General features: G+C 38.3%; 1 protein-coding gene across 1 annotated transcript in view; it reads right to left on the bottom strand.

Moving 5' to 3' along the window:
- The window catches only part of LOC128658033 (gastrula zinc finger protein XlCGF66.1), a 77,308-nt gene that overhangs the window by 54,491 nt on the left and 2,597 nt on the right, over positions 1–20,220 (bottom strand). Inside the window, exons 3-6 of the mRNA XM_053712480.1 lie at positions 6,311–6,415; positions 5,006–5,153; positions 2,023–2,118; positions 850–948 (exon numbers count right to left, since the gene is read on the bottom strand). Coding sequence (XP_053568455.1) covers positions 850–948; positions 2,023–2,118; positions 5,006–5,153; positions 6,311–6,415 — 448 coding nt within the window. The remainder of the gene's footprint in view (positions 1–849; positions 949–2,022; positions 2,119–5,005; positions 5,154–6,310; positions 6,416–20,220) is intronic.

The following is a 20,220-nucleotide window of genomic DNA, read 5'->3' as shown; positions in this document are numbered from 1 at the left end:
TCTGCGGTTAAGCACTTAATGTGAGAATGTATTTCTGTATAGGATTTCTCCGATATCCTCAAAAAGAAGGAGAAAACACCATAGTATGAACCATTTAAAAGCAAACTCTCTCACAGCTGTATGGAAAGTTACTTACATAGTATAGAGCTTCAACAGCTCTAGGTAACAGTGAAGTAACAGCAAAGAATTAACCCGGTTCAGAGCAGGAATTCTTTATACAACGGTTTATAACACAGACAATTTTAAGACCATTAAAACACTGCAAGCCTAGAACAGTCACTCTGGGTATGGATATGAAACCCACATTTTTCATTCTTAATTCAGATAGAACATAGCATTTTCAACATCTTTTCAATTTATTTCTATTATCTAATTTGCTTTGTACTCTTGGTATCCTTTGTTGAAAAGCATACCTATGAAGGCTTAGACGCTGGGAGCCAGCTTCTGATTGGTAGCTGCACTTATATGCCTCGTCATTGGTTTACAAATGTGTTCAGCTAGCTCTCAGAAGTGCATTACTTTTTATTAAATAAACTATACCTAGAGGATGAAGCTAAATTGATAATAGAAGTAAACTGAAAAATGTATGCACTCTCTCAGTGTTGGCTAATCTTGGCGCCCCAGATGTTTTGAACCTACATTTCTCATGAATCTTAGGCACTCTGCAGTCCAGTTGGGCATCATGGGAAATGTAGTTCTAAAACATCAGGGGTGTGAAAGGTTAGTTATCACTACTCTATCTGAATCATGAAAAAAACATTTGGGTTTCATCTCTCTTTAAGAACAAAAGAATCATGTGTGGATTTTTATTGAAGTGTATAGGATTATCTTCACACATAGATCTCTCACCTACAGTGACATCTGATGGGGTCTCCACTGGCTGAATATTTTGTACAAGTTCTCCATGTGCTCCTGGGTCTAGATTTTCATCACTGTGACCGGTTAATTCTAATAAAGATGCAATAAGATTTTCGATTAAATGGGATTTAGGTGCAGTTAGCGCACATACATAATTATATAGTAATATTAAACAACACATCAGTATTTTATGATTGCAATTGGTAATGGAGCTGTGCTATGTACAACTTACTTTTAAAAGGGACAGTATGTAAAAATGTTTTTCCCTTAATGTGTTCCCAATTACATTTTATACTCTGCAGCTGGTAAAAAAAGTATAAGATTTGCTTTTTTTAAGGTTTATTTGTGTATATGAATAAGCTGATGTTGTGTTTTGAAGCCAAAACCTAATAAAATGGGTTGAGCTTGTAGGTATAATCAGATCTCATTACTTTATCACATTGTGTACATATACTGTACCTGCTTCTTTATCTTTTATATCTGTCCATAAACCAATCACCAATACTTAGAGAGAACAATGGAAAATTAAAATGTTATTACCTTATCTCTTCTATAACCCACTGGGAGTGTAATTTCTTCTGCTGGCTGTGTTTACACAACTTGGCCTTGAGGCCAAAAACTTTCAGGATGGGTGGGGATACCACAAGCTAAATAAACTATTTCAAATGCCAATATAAGGGTAATGGAAATACTTGTAAACAATTGAATGCACTTGATCAGGTAAAGTGGATCATTGGGAACAAATTAAATGGGAGAAAATTTGTGAGTAAACTGTCCCTTTAATGTAGTGCTGAAATTCAAATACCCCACCCTCCGCCCGCCCACTTCAAAAGGATTTTTTTTTTGTGAGCTAATGGTTTGAACTGTTCTTCAATTGGCACTCTAGCTACAAAAAAATAAATTGTGTGAGTGCCGTATGGCTAGAGCGCCGATTGGAGAACAGTTCAAACCATTAGCTCACAAAAAAAATTACTTATGAAGTGCCTTGCCAGAGCAGGAGGTATTTGAATTTCAGCACTACAATGAAAAGTAAGTTTTAGAGCATCTTCATAAAAACTGATTAATTAAACTCCATTTAAAATATCACTAATATTTCAGATATATTTCTACAAAGGGGGGAGTTTACCATTACTTTAATAGAAGCTTCTGCCATAGATCCTTTACCTGCAGAGACGTCTGATGAGGTCCCCACTGGCTGAATATTCTGCACATCTCCATGTGCTTCTGTGTCTAGATTTTCATCACTATGACCTGTTAGTTCTAACACAAAATAACATTTGTTTCATTTATTAATCATGAAACATTTTTGTTGTATCAAAAAAAAAAAAAAAAATAATAAAAAAAAATAATATATATATATATATATATCTTTAAACACGTTTCAGTTTTTTAACAGAACAGATAATCTTTTGCTGTATAAACCTAATATTTCCTATTAGTCTTGTAGAGATTACAAATATAGCATCAAAACCTAAGTATGCAACATGCGTTTCCTGCAAGTCTGTTATGTAAATATGTTTTTGCATATCAAAATATCCTATATAATAAAAGGCCAAGTGTGTTTGTCCGAAGCTGTCATGCGCAGTAGAGACTGCGCGCGAGACCAAACACACCTGGCCTTCCAACTGACCTTGCGTTGTGTGGTGGAGTGGGCGTGGCCAGGCGGGTGCGGAGTGGGCGTGATGCGGGCTGGGCCAGATGCCGAGAGAAGAAGAGGGTAGATAGAGTAGAAGAGGGGGGATAGAGAGAGGGGGAGAGAGACAGCAAAAGAGAGAGAGGGGGAGAGAGACAGCAAAAGAGAGAGAGGGGGAGAGAGACAGCAAAAGAAAGAGAGGGGGAGAGAGACAGCAAAAAGAGAGGGGGGAGAGAGAGAGCAAAAAGAGAGGGGGGAGAGAGAGAGCAAAAAGAGAGGGGGGAGAGAGAGAGCAAAAAGAGAGGGGGGAGAGAGAGAGCAAAAAGAGAGGGGGGAGAGAGAGAGCAAAAAGAGAGGGGGGAGAGAGAGAGCAAAAAGAGAGGGGGGAGAGAGAGAGCAAAAAGAGAGGGGGGAGAGAGAGAGCAAAAAGAGAGGGGGGAGAGAGAGAGCAAAAAGAGAGGGGGGAGAGAGAGAGCAAAAAGAGAGGGGGGAGAGAGAGAGCAAAAAGAGAGGGGGGAGAGAGAGAGCAAAAAGAGAGGGGGGAGAGAGAGAGCAAAAAGAGAGGGGGGAGAGAGAGAGCAAAAAGAGAGGGGGGAGAGAGAGAGCAAAAAGAGAGGGGGGAGAGAGAGAGCAAAAAGAGAGGGGGGAGAGAGAGAGCAAAAAGAGAGGGGGGAGAGAGAGAGCAAAAAGAGAGGGGGGAGAGAGAGAGCAAAAAGAGAGGGGGGAGAGAGAGAGCAAAAAGAGAGGGGGGAGAGAGAGAGCAAAAAGAGAGGGGGGAGAGAGAGAGAGCAAAAAGAGAGGGGGGAGAGAGAGAGCAAAAAGAGAGGGGGGAGAGAGAGAGCAAAAAGAGAGGGGGGAGAGAGAGAGCAAAAAGAGAGGGGGGAGAGAGAGAGCAAAAAGAGAGGGGGGAGAGAGAGAGAGCAAAAGAGAGGGGGGAGAGAGAGAGAGCAAAAGAGAGGGGGGAGAGAGAGAGAGCAAAAGAGAGGGGGGAGAGAGAGAGAGCAAAAGAGAGGGGGGAGAGAGAGAGAGCAAAAGAGAGGGGGGAGAGAGAGCAAAAGAGGGGGGAGAGAGAGAGAGCAAAAGAGGGGGGAGAGAGAGAGCAAAAGAGAGGGGGGAGAGAGAGAGCAAAAGAGAGAGGGGAGAGAGAGAGAGCAAAAGAGAGGGGGGAGAGAGAGAGCAAAAGAGAGAGGGGAGAGAGAGGAAAAGAGAGGGGGGAGAGAGAGAGCAAAAGAGAGGGGGGGAGAGAGAGCAAAAGAGAGGGGGGAGAGAGAGAGAGCAAAAGAGAGGGGGGAGAGAGAGAGCAAAAGAGAGGGGTGAGAGAGAGAGCAAAAGAAAGGGGGGAGAGAGAGAGATCAAAAGAGAGGGGGGAGAGAGAGATCAAAAGAGAGGGGGGAGAGAGAGATCAAAAGAGAGGGGGGAGAGAGAGAGATCAAAAGAGAGGGGGGAGAGAGAGATCAAAAGAGAGGGGGGGAGAGAGAGATCAAAAGAGAGGGGGAGAGAGAGAGATCAAAAGAGAGGGGGGAGAGAGAGAGAGCAAAAGAGAGGGGGGAGAGAGAGAGCAAAAGAGAGGGGGGAGAGAGAGAGCAAAAGAGAGGGGGGAGAGAGAGAGCAAAAGAGAGGGGGGAGAGAGAGCAAAAGAGAGGGGAGAGAGAGCAAAAGAGAGGGGAGAGAGAGCAAAAGAGAGGGGGGATAGAGAGAGCAAAAGAGAGGGGGGATAGAGAGAGAGCAAGGGGTGGGACCGCTGTACTGCAAAAAATGGCCCGTGTACACGGGCTATAGGACTAGTTAATATATAATTGCTGTAATATTCCTGACAAAATGTCTCTCACACCCTTTTAAAAATGTTTTCTTGTATTTACTGTATATGCAATACAAAGCTTGTTTGTAATCAGACAGCTCATTAGATCACAAATGGCAGATTCAATGTAGATTTAAAGGGACAGTAAAGTCATAATTAGACATTCATGAGTTAGACAGAGAATACAATTTTAAACAACTTTCCAATTTACTTCTATTATTTAATTTGCTTCCTTCTCTTGATATCAATTGCTGAAATCTTTATCTAGGAAAGCTCATGAGCAGCTAAGAACCTAGGTTCTAACTGATAATTGGTGGCTACATATACATATATATATATATATATATATATATATATATATATATATATATATATATAGAGAGAGAGAGAGAGAGAGAGAGAGAGAGAGAGAGAGAGAGAGAGAGAGAGAGAGAGAGAGAGAGAGAGAGAGAGAGAGAGAGAGAGAGAGATTGTCATTGGCTCAACCATGTGTTCAGTTAGAAACCAGTAGTAAATTGCTGCTCCTTCAATAAATTATACCAAGAGAATGAAACAAATTTGATAATAGAAGTAAACTGGAAAGTTGTTTAAAATTTTATTCTCTACCTAAATCATGAAAGAAAATGTTTGGGTTTCATGTCCCTCTAATCTGTCGGTCACTTCGGTAGTGTTTGTGCATTTCCTGAGTGAGATATTTTATTACTGCACAGCGTTACCCGAGTTATTGTTTCCTGGGATCTCCATAGTCCTTAGTGCTTGGTGAGTCTCCATCATGACGTCCTTGTAAAGCTCCTTGTGTCCCTCTATATACTCCCACTCCTCCATAGAGAAATACACGGCAACATCATCACACTTTATAGGCACCTGAAACACACACAACTCATTCAGCGCTGACACAGGGACTGGTTCTGTCACACACTTTTACTGACAGAGCCAGGATAATGTTACTGAGAACATGCAGAGACACAGACAGAAGGTAGGAAATACACACACAGTCAGATGGGTCAGTAAAGGGGGTCACTGTGCTCTGACACTAGTATAATATCACAATACCCAGCAGTACTCTGGTCAGTCACTGAATGCTGCTATGGGGGGCAGGGGGTTCCTGAAATGTTGCGTTTCTAAACAACAACATTTTCAAACCATAAGACCAAGGTCTGGAATGTGACCTTTAAAGTCATATATATTCCACCACTTATCCAACCGAAATACTACATTCTAGATTACAAGTTAAGCGATAATTTGGTTTGTGATTCACGAAAACATTATTTCTCTAGTTGGTATTAGAAGTTACCAGTTAAATATATAAATAATTACTTGTTTGTTGTGCACAGCTTAATTAATGCATCACATGCTTATGAGATGTGCTAATTAGCATGCTAGTGAAATTTACCATTATATTACCAGCTGATTATCACTTGCACAACGCACCCAATGACAAACGTAATATTGTTTTTTTAAAAGCTGATGTAAACTCAATGTGCGAAGTAAAAGTACCCACCAGTATTATAGGCTCCCTTACCCCCAGCCCTACTCGCAACAAACACTTAACCCGCCACACCCCCATAGCATTTAACCTCTAAAATTGACAGGCCCCACTGCAATAATCTCCCACAACCAGTAAAAAGCCCAACAGCCATTAACCCCTAAACTATTTAACCCTACGTTTCAGGTGCTTGTAACTTTTCTTTGGATAAACAAATGTCTTTGACATTTGATAGCTTTAAGGGCATTCTCAGTGATAAGAAATTCTAACAATGGTTTGGTTTTCAAATTACCAATGCTTTTCTAAAGTCTATACACAAATTTACGTATCTTTGGCCCTCCATAAAAAAAAACCCCAATAAAACGGAATGTGACCCTTAGTATGAAAAAGTATTAAACCCAATATACAGAATAAGTGAGGGCATATCAAGCTTCAATCGACCCATTCTAATAATTTAAAACCACCATTGCAATGCATGTAATGCCATTGTAACCATAATGCAGTGCTTATTATAACATTTTCCATCAGCTCTAACCTCCGCTGTCAGCAGGTACACGATCTGCAGGGTGTGGGTCAGTATCCTCTCTGTCGTCATCTTGTCCTCGGTCATGTGACTCGCTGTCAGTGAGTTAGTCACACGCTGCAAGAGTGAAACAAAAAAACATCAGACTCACTGACCCCCCCCCCTCTCACAAAGGCCCTAATGATCAAAAGTGATGTGAGGCGGCAATATATTTAAAGGGACAGTCTACACTAATATTGTTATTGTTTAAAAAGATAGATAATGCCTTTACTACTCATTCCCCAGTTTTACACAACCAACAATGATATATTACTATACTTTATAACATATAAACCTCTAAATTTCTGCCTGTTTCTAAGCCCCTACAGACAGCCTCTTATCACATGTTTTTTTTTTTTTTGCTTTTCACAACAGGAGACTGCTAGTTCGTGTGGGCCATATAGATAACATTGTGTTCACGCCTGAGGGGTTATTTAAAGGGACAGTATACACCAATTTTCATATAACTGCATGTAATAGACAGTACTATAAAGAATAATATGCACAGATACTGATCTAAAAATCCAGTATAAAACCGTTTAAAAAACTTACTTAGAAGTTCCCAGTTTAGCTCTGTTAAAAGGGTAGCTGAAACACCTATTGCAAGTGGGAAAAGCAGACACTCCCCCTCCCCCTTCATTTGCATATGAATAGACTCTTTACACAAACAGGAGCAAGCTGGAGTAGGTATACATCAGTATTCTCCTAAAACTTTGGGGCTTGGTTAGGAGTCTGAAAATCAGAGCAATGTTAAAACTATACATTTAAAAAAAACAAAAACACACATGTATGGGCTATATAAATGGATCATTTACAAAACATTTATGCAAAGAAAAATCTAGTGTATAATGTTTTTTAGAGGTAAAAAGTATATTAATATAACTGTATTGGTTATGCAAAACTGGGGAATGTGATATAATGGGATTATCTATCTTTTAAAACAATAAACATTGCAGACTGTCCCTTTAAATTACTTTAGGGCAATGCCCTACCAAATGTCCTTTTCAGGGAACCCTTTCTTTTTAAGAATTTGTTTATTTTAGAAAAAGGAGGGGGAGGGTTAGAGAGCTGTTTGGGACGGATCAGGGAGGTTGTGGGTAAGAGGGATCCTACACTGCAGAAAAAAATAAAAAATACTTAATAAAAAAAAAACATAGCCATATTGGCAGACTGTCTGCTGGTGGTAACCAGTGGGGGAGGGGGTGGGGGGGAGGGAAAGAAGAGAGCTGTTTGGGAGGGATCAGAGAGTGGGAAGTGTCAGGTCAAAGGGTAATATCTACACTAAAGCTAAAATTAACCTTACAAGCTACATGATTAACCCCTTCACTGCCAGGAATTTCAGACGTGTGGTGCGCAGCTGCAATTAACAATCTTCTAATTACCAAAAGGCAATGGCAAAGCCATGCATGTCTGCTAATGCTAAACAAAATGGGATCACAGAGAATAATTTCCGTGAGAAACCCAAAGTTTGTGAAAAAAAAAACGTGTATATATATATATATATATATAGTTTTGACAGGCAAACAAAAAAAGGCTAGATTTTTATTTAAATTATAGTGATAGCAAAAAATTCTCGTGTATTTTGGACAAGTTCTTCTCTGAAAGTCTCGGTAATGAAGGGGTTAAAGGAAAACTAGGCAAATAAAAAGTATAAGTACCTTTTGTTCACTACACATAATTAACTTTTTTAGGAAATTAAATGGTAAGTTTAATGTGCCTGTGATTGTTGACAACATTGATAAACATAAGAAATAAATATTGATGCAATATGATTTTCATCCACAAGATGTCGCTGTTGCAACAGTTATGTTTTTCATGGAATGGTTTAATGGACAACAGGTGCAGGCATAAAAGGCAGGAACCTGTATAATTAAGATGTACATGACTAAGAGCCTAGTGCAGGTTTGAAACGTTGTATGTGTTGCTGGGACCCTACATATGAAAGAATAAAGGTCTTTTATTGAAGATGGTGGCTGGAGTTCTTTGAATTTTGTAGATATTGGCAGGTCTGTTACTCTGTGCCCCATTGAAAAAGATACAGGTGTGCTGTTTCCATTATCTTGGATAACACTGATAATCTAAACTGGTTGGGACAAATGGAAATAAAAAAAGGTAACTGAGTCACTAAGTAATAAGCAAAAAGCACCAAGTGATGCAGAAATAAAAAGAAATATAAAATGTCATCTATACATGAACCAGAGCATATGGAATGAAGTTTTCAGGCACAGGATGTCAGCAGACTAACCAGCTAGCCGGTATACGTGCAGGTATTATCTATATATGACCTCAGAGGTAGAACTTTTTTTCACTTTCTGCAATGAGATTTTTTTTTCTGCAGTGTTTCTAAAGAGTCGGTGTTGCTGCGTTTGTTGCCCTTCCTCAGTGTGCATGAGGACAAATTAATGTACAACTGTGTTCCCACAGTGTCAGTCTGCTTGGGAACCCGTTCTTCTGTACTGCTGGAATCTATATGCTTTGCTTGACAGCACTTCCATTTGTGCTGTGACTGTTACTTGTATTGCCAGGTCCCACAGTGTCAGCACATGGAGACCCTGGGAGAAAGCATAACTTGTGTTTTCTCTAGCAGTGTTACAGTTACTTCCGCCCTTTCTTCAGCCAGATGTTTCTCCCCAGTAGAGCAGTAAAAAACTTCCACTTCTTTTTATTCATTTATGTCCCAAACAACTGTTGCTATGAAGTGATCTTAGAATTTTGTGGACTGGAGCCCATTTCTTTCTGTGGTCTATTTCATTTTCTGGTAACTTTTTTTTTTTTTAAAACAATTTTTATTGAGGTACTCAAAATAGGCATACAAACAGCATAGGTATGTAGCGAAAACGGCATACAGTGAGTCTTCTGAAAGTGTTACATAATAAAACAAACAAAACAACAAAGTTAGTATGCAGTGCCTATATAAAGGGGAACCTTCTCTAATCCACGCTAGAGGTCCTTCATGGACCAAGCATAAGGGACATAACTGAAAGTGAGGGAAGGTAAAAGGAAAAAGAGAGACCACTCTTGGATCTCACAATTATGACCTCTGATTTTATAGGTTTTTTTTTTTTTAACCTAATTTTATCTCATGCTTGTATGAGTAGTGTGTATGATAGGTTAAGTATTAAAGGGATAATATTATTATGTGAAGATATATATATATATATATATATATATATATATATATATATATATATATATATATATATATATATATATATTTGGGCAATCTTGCATAGGTTAAAAGAGAAATAAAGCTGAATGTAATGATAAACTGCAAGATTTTGCTAGTAAAGAGGGTAAATAAGATGCAGTATATACGAGAAAAACCGCGTATTTAGTCCTCCTACTAAAGGAGGCATATTATGTGGGGTGGGGGGGTAGGAGGTGAGGAGTTACCTATGAGAAGCAGACAAGAGATGTCTGCTTGTCTTCTGAATATGCCAAACAGATTGTACATGAAATGGGTTGCAATTGGGCCAACTACTGTAGGTGGTTGTTTAAACTAGGTAGGTAAAGCTTAGCATATCTCTAAGTAAGGTCTCATGAGCGTGTGGATAATCAGGAGAGGAGTAAACATAGGTTAACTACATATAGTAGAAATGCTGCATTAAGAGTATTGCAAGTATGTAGATCCCAAATAGTGGGAATGTTGATGCAGGGCCAGCCTTCCTCAGAAGCATACCTGAGGTATTGAATTGATGTCGTACCTCACAGTGTGGTTATGACCATAGAGTTGTAGCTACGTTAAGGCAATATAGTCAAACTTGCTCTAGTTTAGCTCATTTGGCAATAACATAATTATTTACACACGTGCTCACAGTCAGCCCCACATTACTGTTAAACATTGATCTAGTCTGGTACATATCTGTAATATAAACAATTTTTTAAACATGGTATAGGACCTAGATTAGTAAACAATCACCTGAGCTATATTGAGCAATCATTAACCGTGACGTATTCAGATGATAGGTTTAAACTATACTATACAATGTGCAGGATAATATAAGCTTTCAAAGGAGCGAATTGTCAAAACATGCAGTACATAGGAACAAGCAGTAACTAAGAAATATATGATTACCCATTGAGTTAGCTAGTAATCTAAACACCTAATATATGGTGGCATGTAGACTATGAAGGGCTGCTATTTGCTCCACTTTGCGTCTAATGAGGAAAGTGGTTATAGGAGCTAAGGTTTATTTGCTTAAGGTGTGAATCCTAATCAAGGTAGCCTCTACACAGTGAGACACCAGTCGCCTAGGCAGCAAAATATAGCGTGCACTATGTTAATCTTGAATGATCCTAAGCATGTCTGTCTTAGTACTGAGGGGTCTTATTGCCTGGGTGCGGGCCCTTACACCCGACAACAGACGCATTATATAGGTGGAGACAAACATACTCAAAAATATAGGTGTCTATAGCCAGATAGTTATTTGTAAAACTTTATAGACTTTCCACCCAGCCACAAATGCAACTTAACAAGGTACCGGTGATATTCAGCCACTTGGAACGATCAGCTGCACTGAATGATAGCAGCCGGAGCTTAGGTGCTACCCTGACATGAGAGAACAGCTTATAATAAAGGACAATCTTAGGACTCTTTAGGACATTTTATAGAGCAATCTGGTAAGGGTAAAGATAAACTGTACCTGATTGTGTGACTTAAAAATCTGTTGTAATGAAAGCATTGTTACAAAAACCACTAACCTGCATGTGCAACTTAAACTTAGACTAAGTGAAGTACTATACCCTCTTCCAAATATACTATAGCCGCTTGGAGCTCTGTGAGGAAATCACAATATCAGTAGGCATAGACTATGAGGAGAAATATGACCATATATGTGAGAATGCTATTTTGGGAAGAGGATGCACTTAGTATACATCTAGTAATAAGACGACCATACTAACAAAAGCCCCTGAATAATTCTGGCTGTGGCACACATTGGAAACACTTAGAATTAAGGTAAAACAGCTTGCAAATAAAACAGTAATTACATAGAAAATATTCAACTTGGAGCTTTGGAAACATTATAAAGAGCAGGGCAGGAGGTATATATCACAAGGGAAAACACACTGGAAACACTCAAAATCATGGTACAACATCATGCACATAAAACAGTAATTGTATGCAAAACATTTAACTTGGAGCTGCTTAGACATTATAAGGGTCAGGGCATCTATGGAAAATGACTTACTGAACGGTGCCTGCTTTTATGTTCTGTAGAAGGCTGTGGCTTGCTAACACTACATGCAATATAAAGCTTGCTAAGTAATAAGGGAATTCCCTGCCCTGCTAATTCTAATTAAGGGCTTACTCTAAATACACAGGTCAGGCCAATAGTTGTCATTAGAACTTAGGTCAATACTATTTTGTGCAGAATTCACCCTCCTGCAATTGAATGCACACATAAGTAATAAACGTAATGGAACATTTAACTAAGGTAAACCAAGAGAACGTAGCGTCCAGCACCTAATATAAGCAAGCTGCAAAAAACGGTGGAATATAACTATTAGGAGCCGATTTACAATGAGAGATGTCAATGTAGCAGCGGCATAAGATTTCACAGACTGGCCGAAATCATCCTACACCTACTCGCCAGGTTTGAATGTCATGCGGTTCACTGACTGAAGTTGGTTGTGTGACCAGGCAGTAGGATAGTTCGCTGCAACTGTAGCTCTTGAAGTTCTCCAGGGCCCTCTCCGAGGTGTATGAATAAAGCAGCCTTGCGACGCTTCATTGCTTGATTACAAGTGCCGCTGTAGGATCGCAATCCCCGCCATGTGAGCTGAGGATCCTAGTGACAGAAGGGAAGCCAGGTTTCAGCTTGCTCAGTGACCTCCATTCCGGAGTCTGATTGTGCTGGGTCAATTGCGCAATATGAAGTGTTACATCCGCTCAGGCCATGCACAAAATGTTGGCTGTGTCTTGTAGGCTTCCGCCCTTTTTGCGGTTCTGGTTGAACTGGGAGGCGGGTATGAGGCTTTGAACAGGTTGAACAAAAATGTGGCTCAGGTACTCTTCTATTATTTGGAAGGAGGCCACAATACACTCCCTTGCGATCAATTCCCAATCGTCCAAAGCCGCCATTTTCTTGCACGTAGAAAACAAAAACACAGCTGAAATGACTTCTAAGTCTGCTGCAATAGCTACATTTAGTGCGCTGAGTGATATTATTGATCCACCATACAAGTAGTATGAGCTAGAAGTCTTATAGTAGCCGTCTTCTGTCTTTTATCAGTTGCTCCGGCAGGCTATATGTCCGTGGCTGTGTCCCATGCTAAGATTAGGAGTTAATACTTAGTATAAATGTCTATACCTGGCTAGCAGGATACACCATGAAGACATTTTGCATGGATCCTTAATAGAGCGATGAAGACTCATGATAAGCTAGATTTATGCCTCAAATATCGGGCTCTAGATCTGGAGCTCTTGCAATATGCGTCCGACATCTTAGGCAGTTGGCTCCGCCCCCCCATTTTCTGGTAACTTTTGCCCACCCTTGTCTCTGAGGTTTTGGGACCAAATGTCCCGTACTCATCGTATCTTCTACGTCTCCTTGTAGAATGGGAGGTAAAAGGGGAGCAATATTAAGCAGTTTAAAAAAGCCCTGACTACCAGAGAATACTACAAGTGTAATGCTGTGCAGTGCGCTACAGCTCTTTTTGGCAGCTATTGGGTTAACTGTTCTGCCTTCTAGCTACCGACCATAGGTTATGTGGGAGGGGCTGCTGCCTTGTGCAGGTGATGTATAATATATAGCACCTAAAGAATGGCACTGAATGTGAAATGAGTCTTAAGGCTGGCCTAACTTAATTTTAAAATTGACAATGGTCTAGTAGGCTTTTTTTCTTTTTTATTAAAATGTGTTATCAAGTTTAAAGTCAGATTTGTATGAATATATATATATATATATATATATATATATATATTTTGATACAAAGTCTCAGAAAAAGCGCCACTAATCCTCTCTCACCTTGTTCCCCGGCGTCTTAGCGTGCTTCTGCTCCAGATTCTGACCTCAGTAAGTACGGCACAATGGAGAGTGAGTATATCCGGTCAGTGTAGATGCAGCATTCTCAGGTATTTGCTGGATACCAAAATAAAGAAAATAGAAGTAGAAGGAAGAATGCGCAAGATACCTCTTCAGACCGGTGTTAAATAAAAGTTCCAAAATTTATTAATCCATGTTTAAAAACAGACAAACCGTAGCACGGAGTGTAAACATATAAAATCACATCAGTGTGGACAGGAACGTTGCATACATGTTTCGTGCCTGCGCACTTGATCACTGCATAGGTAATTACCTGTGCACACCTCCTTTTTAAAGGGACAAACTCCCTTGATATCTTAAAGAGACAGTATCTGCATAAATATTGGTGTACTATATTATCTGACAGTAAACTTATGGCCTAAATATTTATAAATAAATTTAGTTTACTTATTTAATTTTATTTCTTGTATATATCTCCAATAAATTTATTAGTTTAGACCAATTAAGGAAAAAATAATAATTATTAAATAGAAAGAAACAAACAGAAATATAAAACATATTCCTCAAAAAACTGCTATGTGACATGGACTCCTCAGTATAGTTGATAACAGAAAAAATATTTAGTCAGTATAATATTAGGAGAAGAAATATATTGACTCATGTAAATGTGTCAAGATCTCTCCTAATATTAAGGCCATATGGAATGGTAGTTTTAAGAACAAACATCCAGTAAATTTCTCTCTTGTTTAGTTTGTTCTCTCTACTTCCTCCTCTTTTCCAAACAGGAATATGATCTATTCCTTGAATGGTCAGTTTGGAACTGTCTGAATTGTGACATTCCCTACAGTGTCTCGCTACTGGGTTATCAGAATCTATGTCTTCCAGTGATCTAAGGTGTTGTAGAAATCTATCCTTCAAAGAACGTTTCGTTTTCCCTGTGTATTGTTTGCCACATTGTTGGCAAGTTAATAGATACACAATGTGAGTGCTAGAGCAATTTATAAAATATTTAATATTATGTTCTTGATCTGTAGAATGGAATTTAAATTTTGGTCCCTCTAAGACATGACTACATGTCTTACAAACTGGGCGTCTACATTTATAGAAACCTATCTTTTTAGGTAACCATGTCTGTTTGGATTTTTGTGGGAGATCAGAAGGAGACAATGTATTCCCCAAAGTTTTACCTCGTCTAGTGACATATTCACACCCTTGATGAAGTATTTGTTTTATTATTGGATCTGTATCCAATATATGTAAAGAATCTTTGATAATATTACATATTTTATGATAATCATTACTATATGTTGTTATGAACTTCGGTTTGTTCATTTGTTTGGTCTTTCTGTTTAGATGTTTATATTTAAGTAGATTATCTCTTGGTGTTAAAGGGACATGAAACCCACATTTTTTCTTTCGTGATTTAGAAAGAGCATACTATTATAAACAACTTTCTAATTTACTTCTATTATCTAATTTGCTTCATTCTCTTGATATTCTTTGCTGAAAAGCATATCTAGATATGCTTAGTAGCTGCTGATTGGTAGCTGCACATAGATGCCTCCTGTGATTGGTTCACCGTGTGCATTGCTATTTCTTCATTAAAGTATATCTAAAGAATGAAGCAAATTAGGTAATAGAAGTAAATGGGAATGTTGTTTAAAATTGTATTCTCTACCTTAATCATGAAAGAAAATGTTTGGGTATAGTGTCCCTTTAAGTCAACCTCATGTTTTATCTTCTTCAGAAGATCTGCCTTATAGCCTTGTTCAATCAATCGTGTGGTAATAATTTGTGCCTGTTCTTGATACAATTCCTCAGTGGAACAGTTCCTTTTAGCTCTAATATATTCCCCTTTTGGGATACTGTCTCTTTAAGATATCAAGGGAGTTTGTCCCTTTAAAAAGGAGGTGTGCACAGGTAATTACCTATGCAGTGATCAAGTGCGCAGGCACGAAACATGTATGCAACGTTCCTGTCCACACTGATGTGATTTTATATGTTTACACTCCGTGCTACGGTTTGTCTGTTTTTAAACATGGATTAATAAATTTTGGAACTTTTATTTAACACCGGTCTGAAGAGGTATCTTGCGCATTCTTCCTTCTACTTCTATTCTCTTTATTTTGGTATCCAGCAAATACCTGAGAATGCTGCATCTACACTGACCGGATATACTCACTCTCAATTGTGCTGTACTTACTGAGGTCAGAATCTGGAGCGGAAGCACGCTAAGACGCCGGGGAACAAGGTGAGAGAGGATTAGTGGCGCTTTCTCTGAGACTTTGTATCAACATATGTTCTTTTTGCTGTGATTAGAGAAAGCTGCCTTTTTCCCTCATTACTTATGTCACGCTAACATTTGACAAGTGTTGGGATGCTAAAAGAAATTGCGGGAGGCAATAGTGGATAATAAATAAAGTGTTCACATACATAAGCCGGTAACTGAGAAATAGTTACACCGCCAGAAATATATATAGCTGTCCCAACTGAAGATAATATCGCACATACGGATATCGATCTATACGGCTGAAGAGGAGGTGAGTTTTATTTTCATTGTTTTGACATAACCGTAGCACAGTATTTTTTGCATACTTATTGGTGTACAACAGTGCTTTCCAAACTGTGTGTGGGGACACACTAGTGTGTCGGCTGCAGTGTGTAGGTGTGTCCCTGCTTCAGCACAAATTTTTTAAAATTTAATAAAAAAAAAAATTTAAATTGTTTTTTGGTTTCTGACTTTCCACCTGCCTGCTGCGCATATCACATGGTTGACACGTGATTGATACCTAGTGGGTCACAGATCATCTTAACCAATTGGCACAGCTCAGTGGGAACTGAAACTATTACCATTGGCAGATTTGGCGGCACATTGGCTCCTGACTGCACTTGTAGTCTCCTTAATTGGCTCCTGACTGCAAGTGTAGCCAGTGAGTGGGACAGCAGTGTGTTTGCAGCACGGGCAGTAGTCAGTCGGACTCACAGAGCTCTGAGGGTGGCAGCTTAAACGCTGATCTGAAGTCAGAAGTCAGTGGGATTTTTTTGCAATTAGCTCCCAGTAGTGCATTGCTGCTCCTGCTCTTGATATATGGATAGGAAGTGGAAGCTTACAAATGCTTGATGATGAAATGTGAGTGTCTTTATCTAATATTACACCAAATATTCTGAAACTGTGTTCATCCCATCAACCTCATACATCCCATTAAAATAGTAAGTAGCTATTGGTGGTGTTAAACATTTTTTTAATTCTTGCACATACATACTGTTACTTGTAAATACATTTTGTTTTTATATAATTTATGTTTGTGTCCGTATCTTTTAAAACAAGTTAGTTTAACCTCCTGTTTGCTAGTACAACTGAATTAAATACTGTGTCGCGAAATGATGTAGGTCTACAAAGTGTGTCACCAACATGAAAAGTTTGGAAAGCTCTGGTGTACAATATGGAAGAAACAGAAGAAAACTCTTATGTGTTAAGTGACTTTAAGGAGGGAGAAAATGATACTCTAGATGATTTGATTTTAACTATTGACAACTTATTTTTTGAAATCGATGCGCTTAGAAAAAGGGATATTAAATTAGAGTTGGACATCAAATCTTTCTCTATGTATCTCAAAGACAAACGTATCCCTAGGGGATTACGTATTAGGAAATTTCCTTCCTTCATTGTCAACGACATGGACTTTATTAATAAATGGAATAGAATTTTGGATATGTGTTCATTTGCACTCATGAACTTGCTTATAGAATACAAGGAAAGACAAAGAACAGATTTAATTAAAGAAATGAAGGATATACAAGGCAAACTAAAAGCAGTTCAAGGGGATGAAAAATTTAACAGCTATGATATGCAGTTTAAAACAAATATGAACGAATTTAAAAAAGGAATTATGGCTATTCAAGTCTCGCAAAATGGTGCGAGACAGAAGAGATTATGAGGCCAATCAGGTATACAAATGGACACATGACAATTCTACTCACAAAATTAGGAGTTACAATAGGATTAAGAAACAGAAATTTTATCCAGAATCGGGCAAAACAGTAACTTTCTCTGACACAGAATACGAAGTAGATTCATCAGACAATGAAACAGATATTCCGGCAGTTCTACAAGATCTAGAGCCAGAGGAAGTAACAGAGGCCATAACTACACAGTCAAAAAACGAAGTGCCCCCAAGAAAACCAGCAAGAAAAAAACCCACAGAGGGACAAGGGGCAGAGGCAATAAAAGAAGGAGGTTACAAACAGTACCAAGCCCGTACCAAGAAGAAGCAAAAGGCACAGACAACGTACCTAACGAGATCACAAGGACAGAAAGATCTGAAATATGCATGAATCATAATAATAGTGTCATCAATTTGTCAAAACATTTACTTAATGAATCTGAGTTAAGGTTACTGTCTAAAGGTCTTAGTTTTGTGCCGACAAGTCAATTTAATTTATTTGAAACCATTCTTGATGTCAACCAATTTGTTCACAAGATCACATTGCGTAAGCATTTCTTTGATACTAGAGACTTGACGGCACAAGACTTAGACACTAATGTACATGATAATCCTGATGATACTGTCACTAATACTATGTCCTTCCAGGATTGGTGTACTGTTGTGGATTTACAGCAAATGTCATGTGATAACAGCATAGATCCCTCTATCAGTCAGGATTTGAGTAAACCTAATTTTGCAAAATGTAAAAAGAGGAATTATTTTTACCCGGTACATACTAGAACAAAAGCGATAGAGGTATTTCAAAAGACTGTAGAAGATAAATTGAGGACATTACATGAAAAAGTCACTAAAAAACGACATTACATTTCATCTAACTTAACGCATAAAGAAAGACTAGCACTCCAACAATTGGAGAATAATGCCAATATCACAATAAGGCCATCTGATAAGGGCGGCAATGTTGTTGTGCTTAATACCGATGATTATGTAACAGAGGCAGTAAGACAACTGTCTGATAATGAAGTATATATTAAATTAAAGGAAAATCCTACTCCATCCTACAGGAAGGAACTATTTAAAATCATACAAGTATTAAAGCACAACAATATTGTAGACATAGAAATAAGTGAAAACTTGATTCCACAACATCCAGTCACACCAATATTTCATATGTTTCCAAAAATACATAAGAGCATGGACAGTCCTCCTGGGCGTCCCATCATTGCAGGAATAGATTCCCTCAACGAACCGCTTTCAGAACTAATTGACACATTTTTGCAGCCTTTGGTCAAACAGTTACCCAGCTACATCCAAGACACTACTGATTTATTAAACAAATTAAAACAAACAAAATGGAAAGAAACATATAAATTTTGTGCAGTGGATGTGTCTTCTTTATACACCTCTATTTCACATATAAAGGGTATGGTGGCTATGGATAACATGTTTGACCTCTTTGGGAAATTTGAACCCATAGTGAAGCACTTTCTTCTTATGGGCATTGAATACCTTCTAACGCATAATTTTTTTATGTTTGGGAGGGATTTCTATCTGCAAAGACGTGGGACGGCCATGGGGGCAAAATTTGCCCCTTCCTATGCCAATCTTTTTATGGCATGGTGGGAGCTGTCCCATGTCTTTGCGGATGGAAATCCCTTCAAGGACAAGATCGTTCAGTATTATCGTTACATAGACGATCTGTTTTTTATCTTTGATGGCAGTGATGAAGAGGCTGAACAGTTTCTAAAATTCCTGAATCACAATGAATGTGGTATTTCATTCACAGGAGAAGTCAATTCACTAAGTATTAAATTTCTAGACTTAGAGATTACAAGTGACAATGTTACTGGAGAGATAAATACCACATTATATAGGAAAATTACATCAGGAAACACGACATTAGAATACAACTCATGTCATCCTAGACATGTAATCAAAGGAATCCCAAAAGGGGAATATATTAGAGCTAAAAGGAACTGTTCCACTGAGGAATTGTATCAAGAACAGGCACAAATTATTACCACACGATTGATTGAACGAGGCTATAAGGCAGATCTTCTGAAGAAGATAAAACATGAGGTTGACTTAACACCAAGAGATAATCTACTTAAATATAAACATCTAAACAGAAAGACCAAACAAATGAACAAACCGAAGTTCATAACAACATATAGTAATGATTATCATAAAATATGTAATATTATCAAAGATTCTTTACATATATTGGATACAGATCCAATAATAAAACAAATACTTCATCAAGGGTGTGAATATGTCACTAGACGAGGTAAAACTTTGGGGAATACATTGTCTCCTTCTGATCTCCCACAAAAATCCAAACAGACATGGTTACCTAAAAAGATAGGTTTCTATAAATGTAGACGCCCAGTTTGTAAGACATGTAGTCATGTCTTAGAGGGACCAAAATTTAAATCCCATTCTACAGATCAAGAACATAATATTAAATATTTTATAAATTGCTCTAGCACTCACATTGTGTATCTATTAACTTGCCAACAATGTGGCAAACAATACACAGGGAAAACTAAACGTTCTTTGAAGGATAGATTTCTACAACACCTTAGATCACTGAAAGACATAGATTCTGATACCCCAGTAGCGAGACACTGTAGGGAATGTCACAATTCAGACAGTTCCAAACTGACCATTCAAGGAATAGATCATATTCCTGTTTGGAAAAGAGGAGGAAGTAGAGAGAACAAACTAAACAAGAGAGAAATTTACTGGATGTTTGTTCTTAAAACTACCATTCCATATGGCCTTAATATTAGGAGAGATCTTGACACATTTACATGAGTCAATATATTTCTTCTCCTAATATTATACTGACTAAATATTTTTTCTGTTATCAACTATACTGAGGAGTCCATGTCACATAGCAGTTTTTTGAGGAATATGTTTTATATTTCTGTTTGTTTCTTTCTATTTA

Source organism: Bombina bombina, chromosome 4 (genome assembly GCF_027579735.1).
Source record: "Bombina bombina isolate aBomBom1 chromosome 4, aBomBom1.pri, whole genome shotgun sequence".
Classification (NCBI taxonomy): Eukaryota; Metazoa; Chordata; class Amphibia; order Anura; family Bombinatoridae; genus Bombina; species Bombina bombina.
Note: the sequence above shows the minus strand (reverse complement) of the source record. Positions and strands in the feature narration are given on the sequence as shown.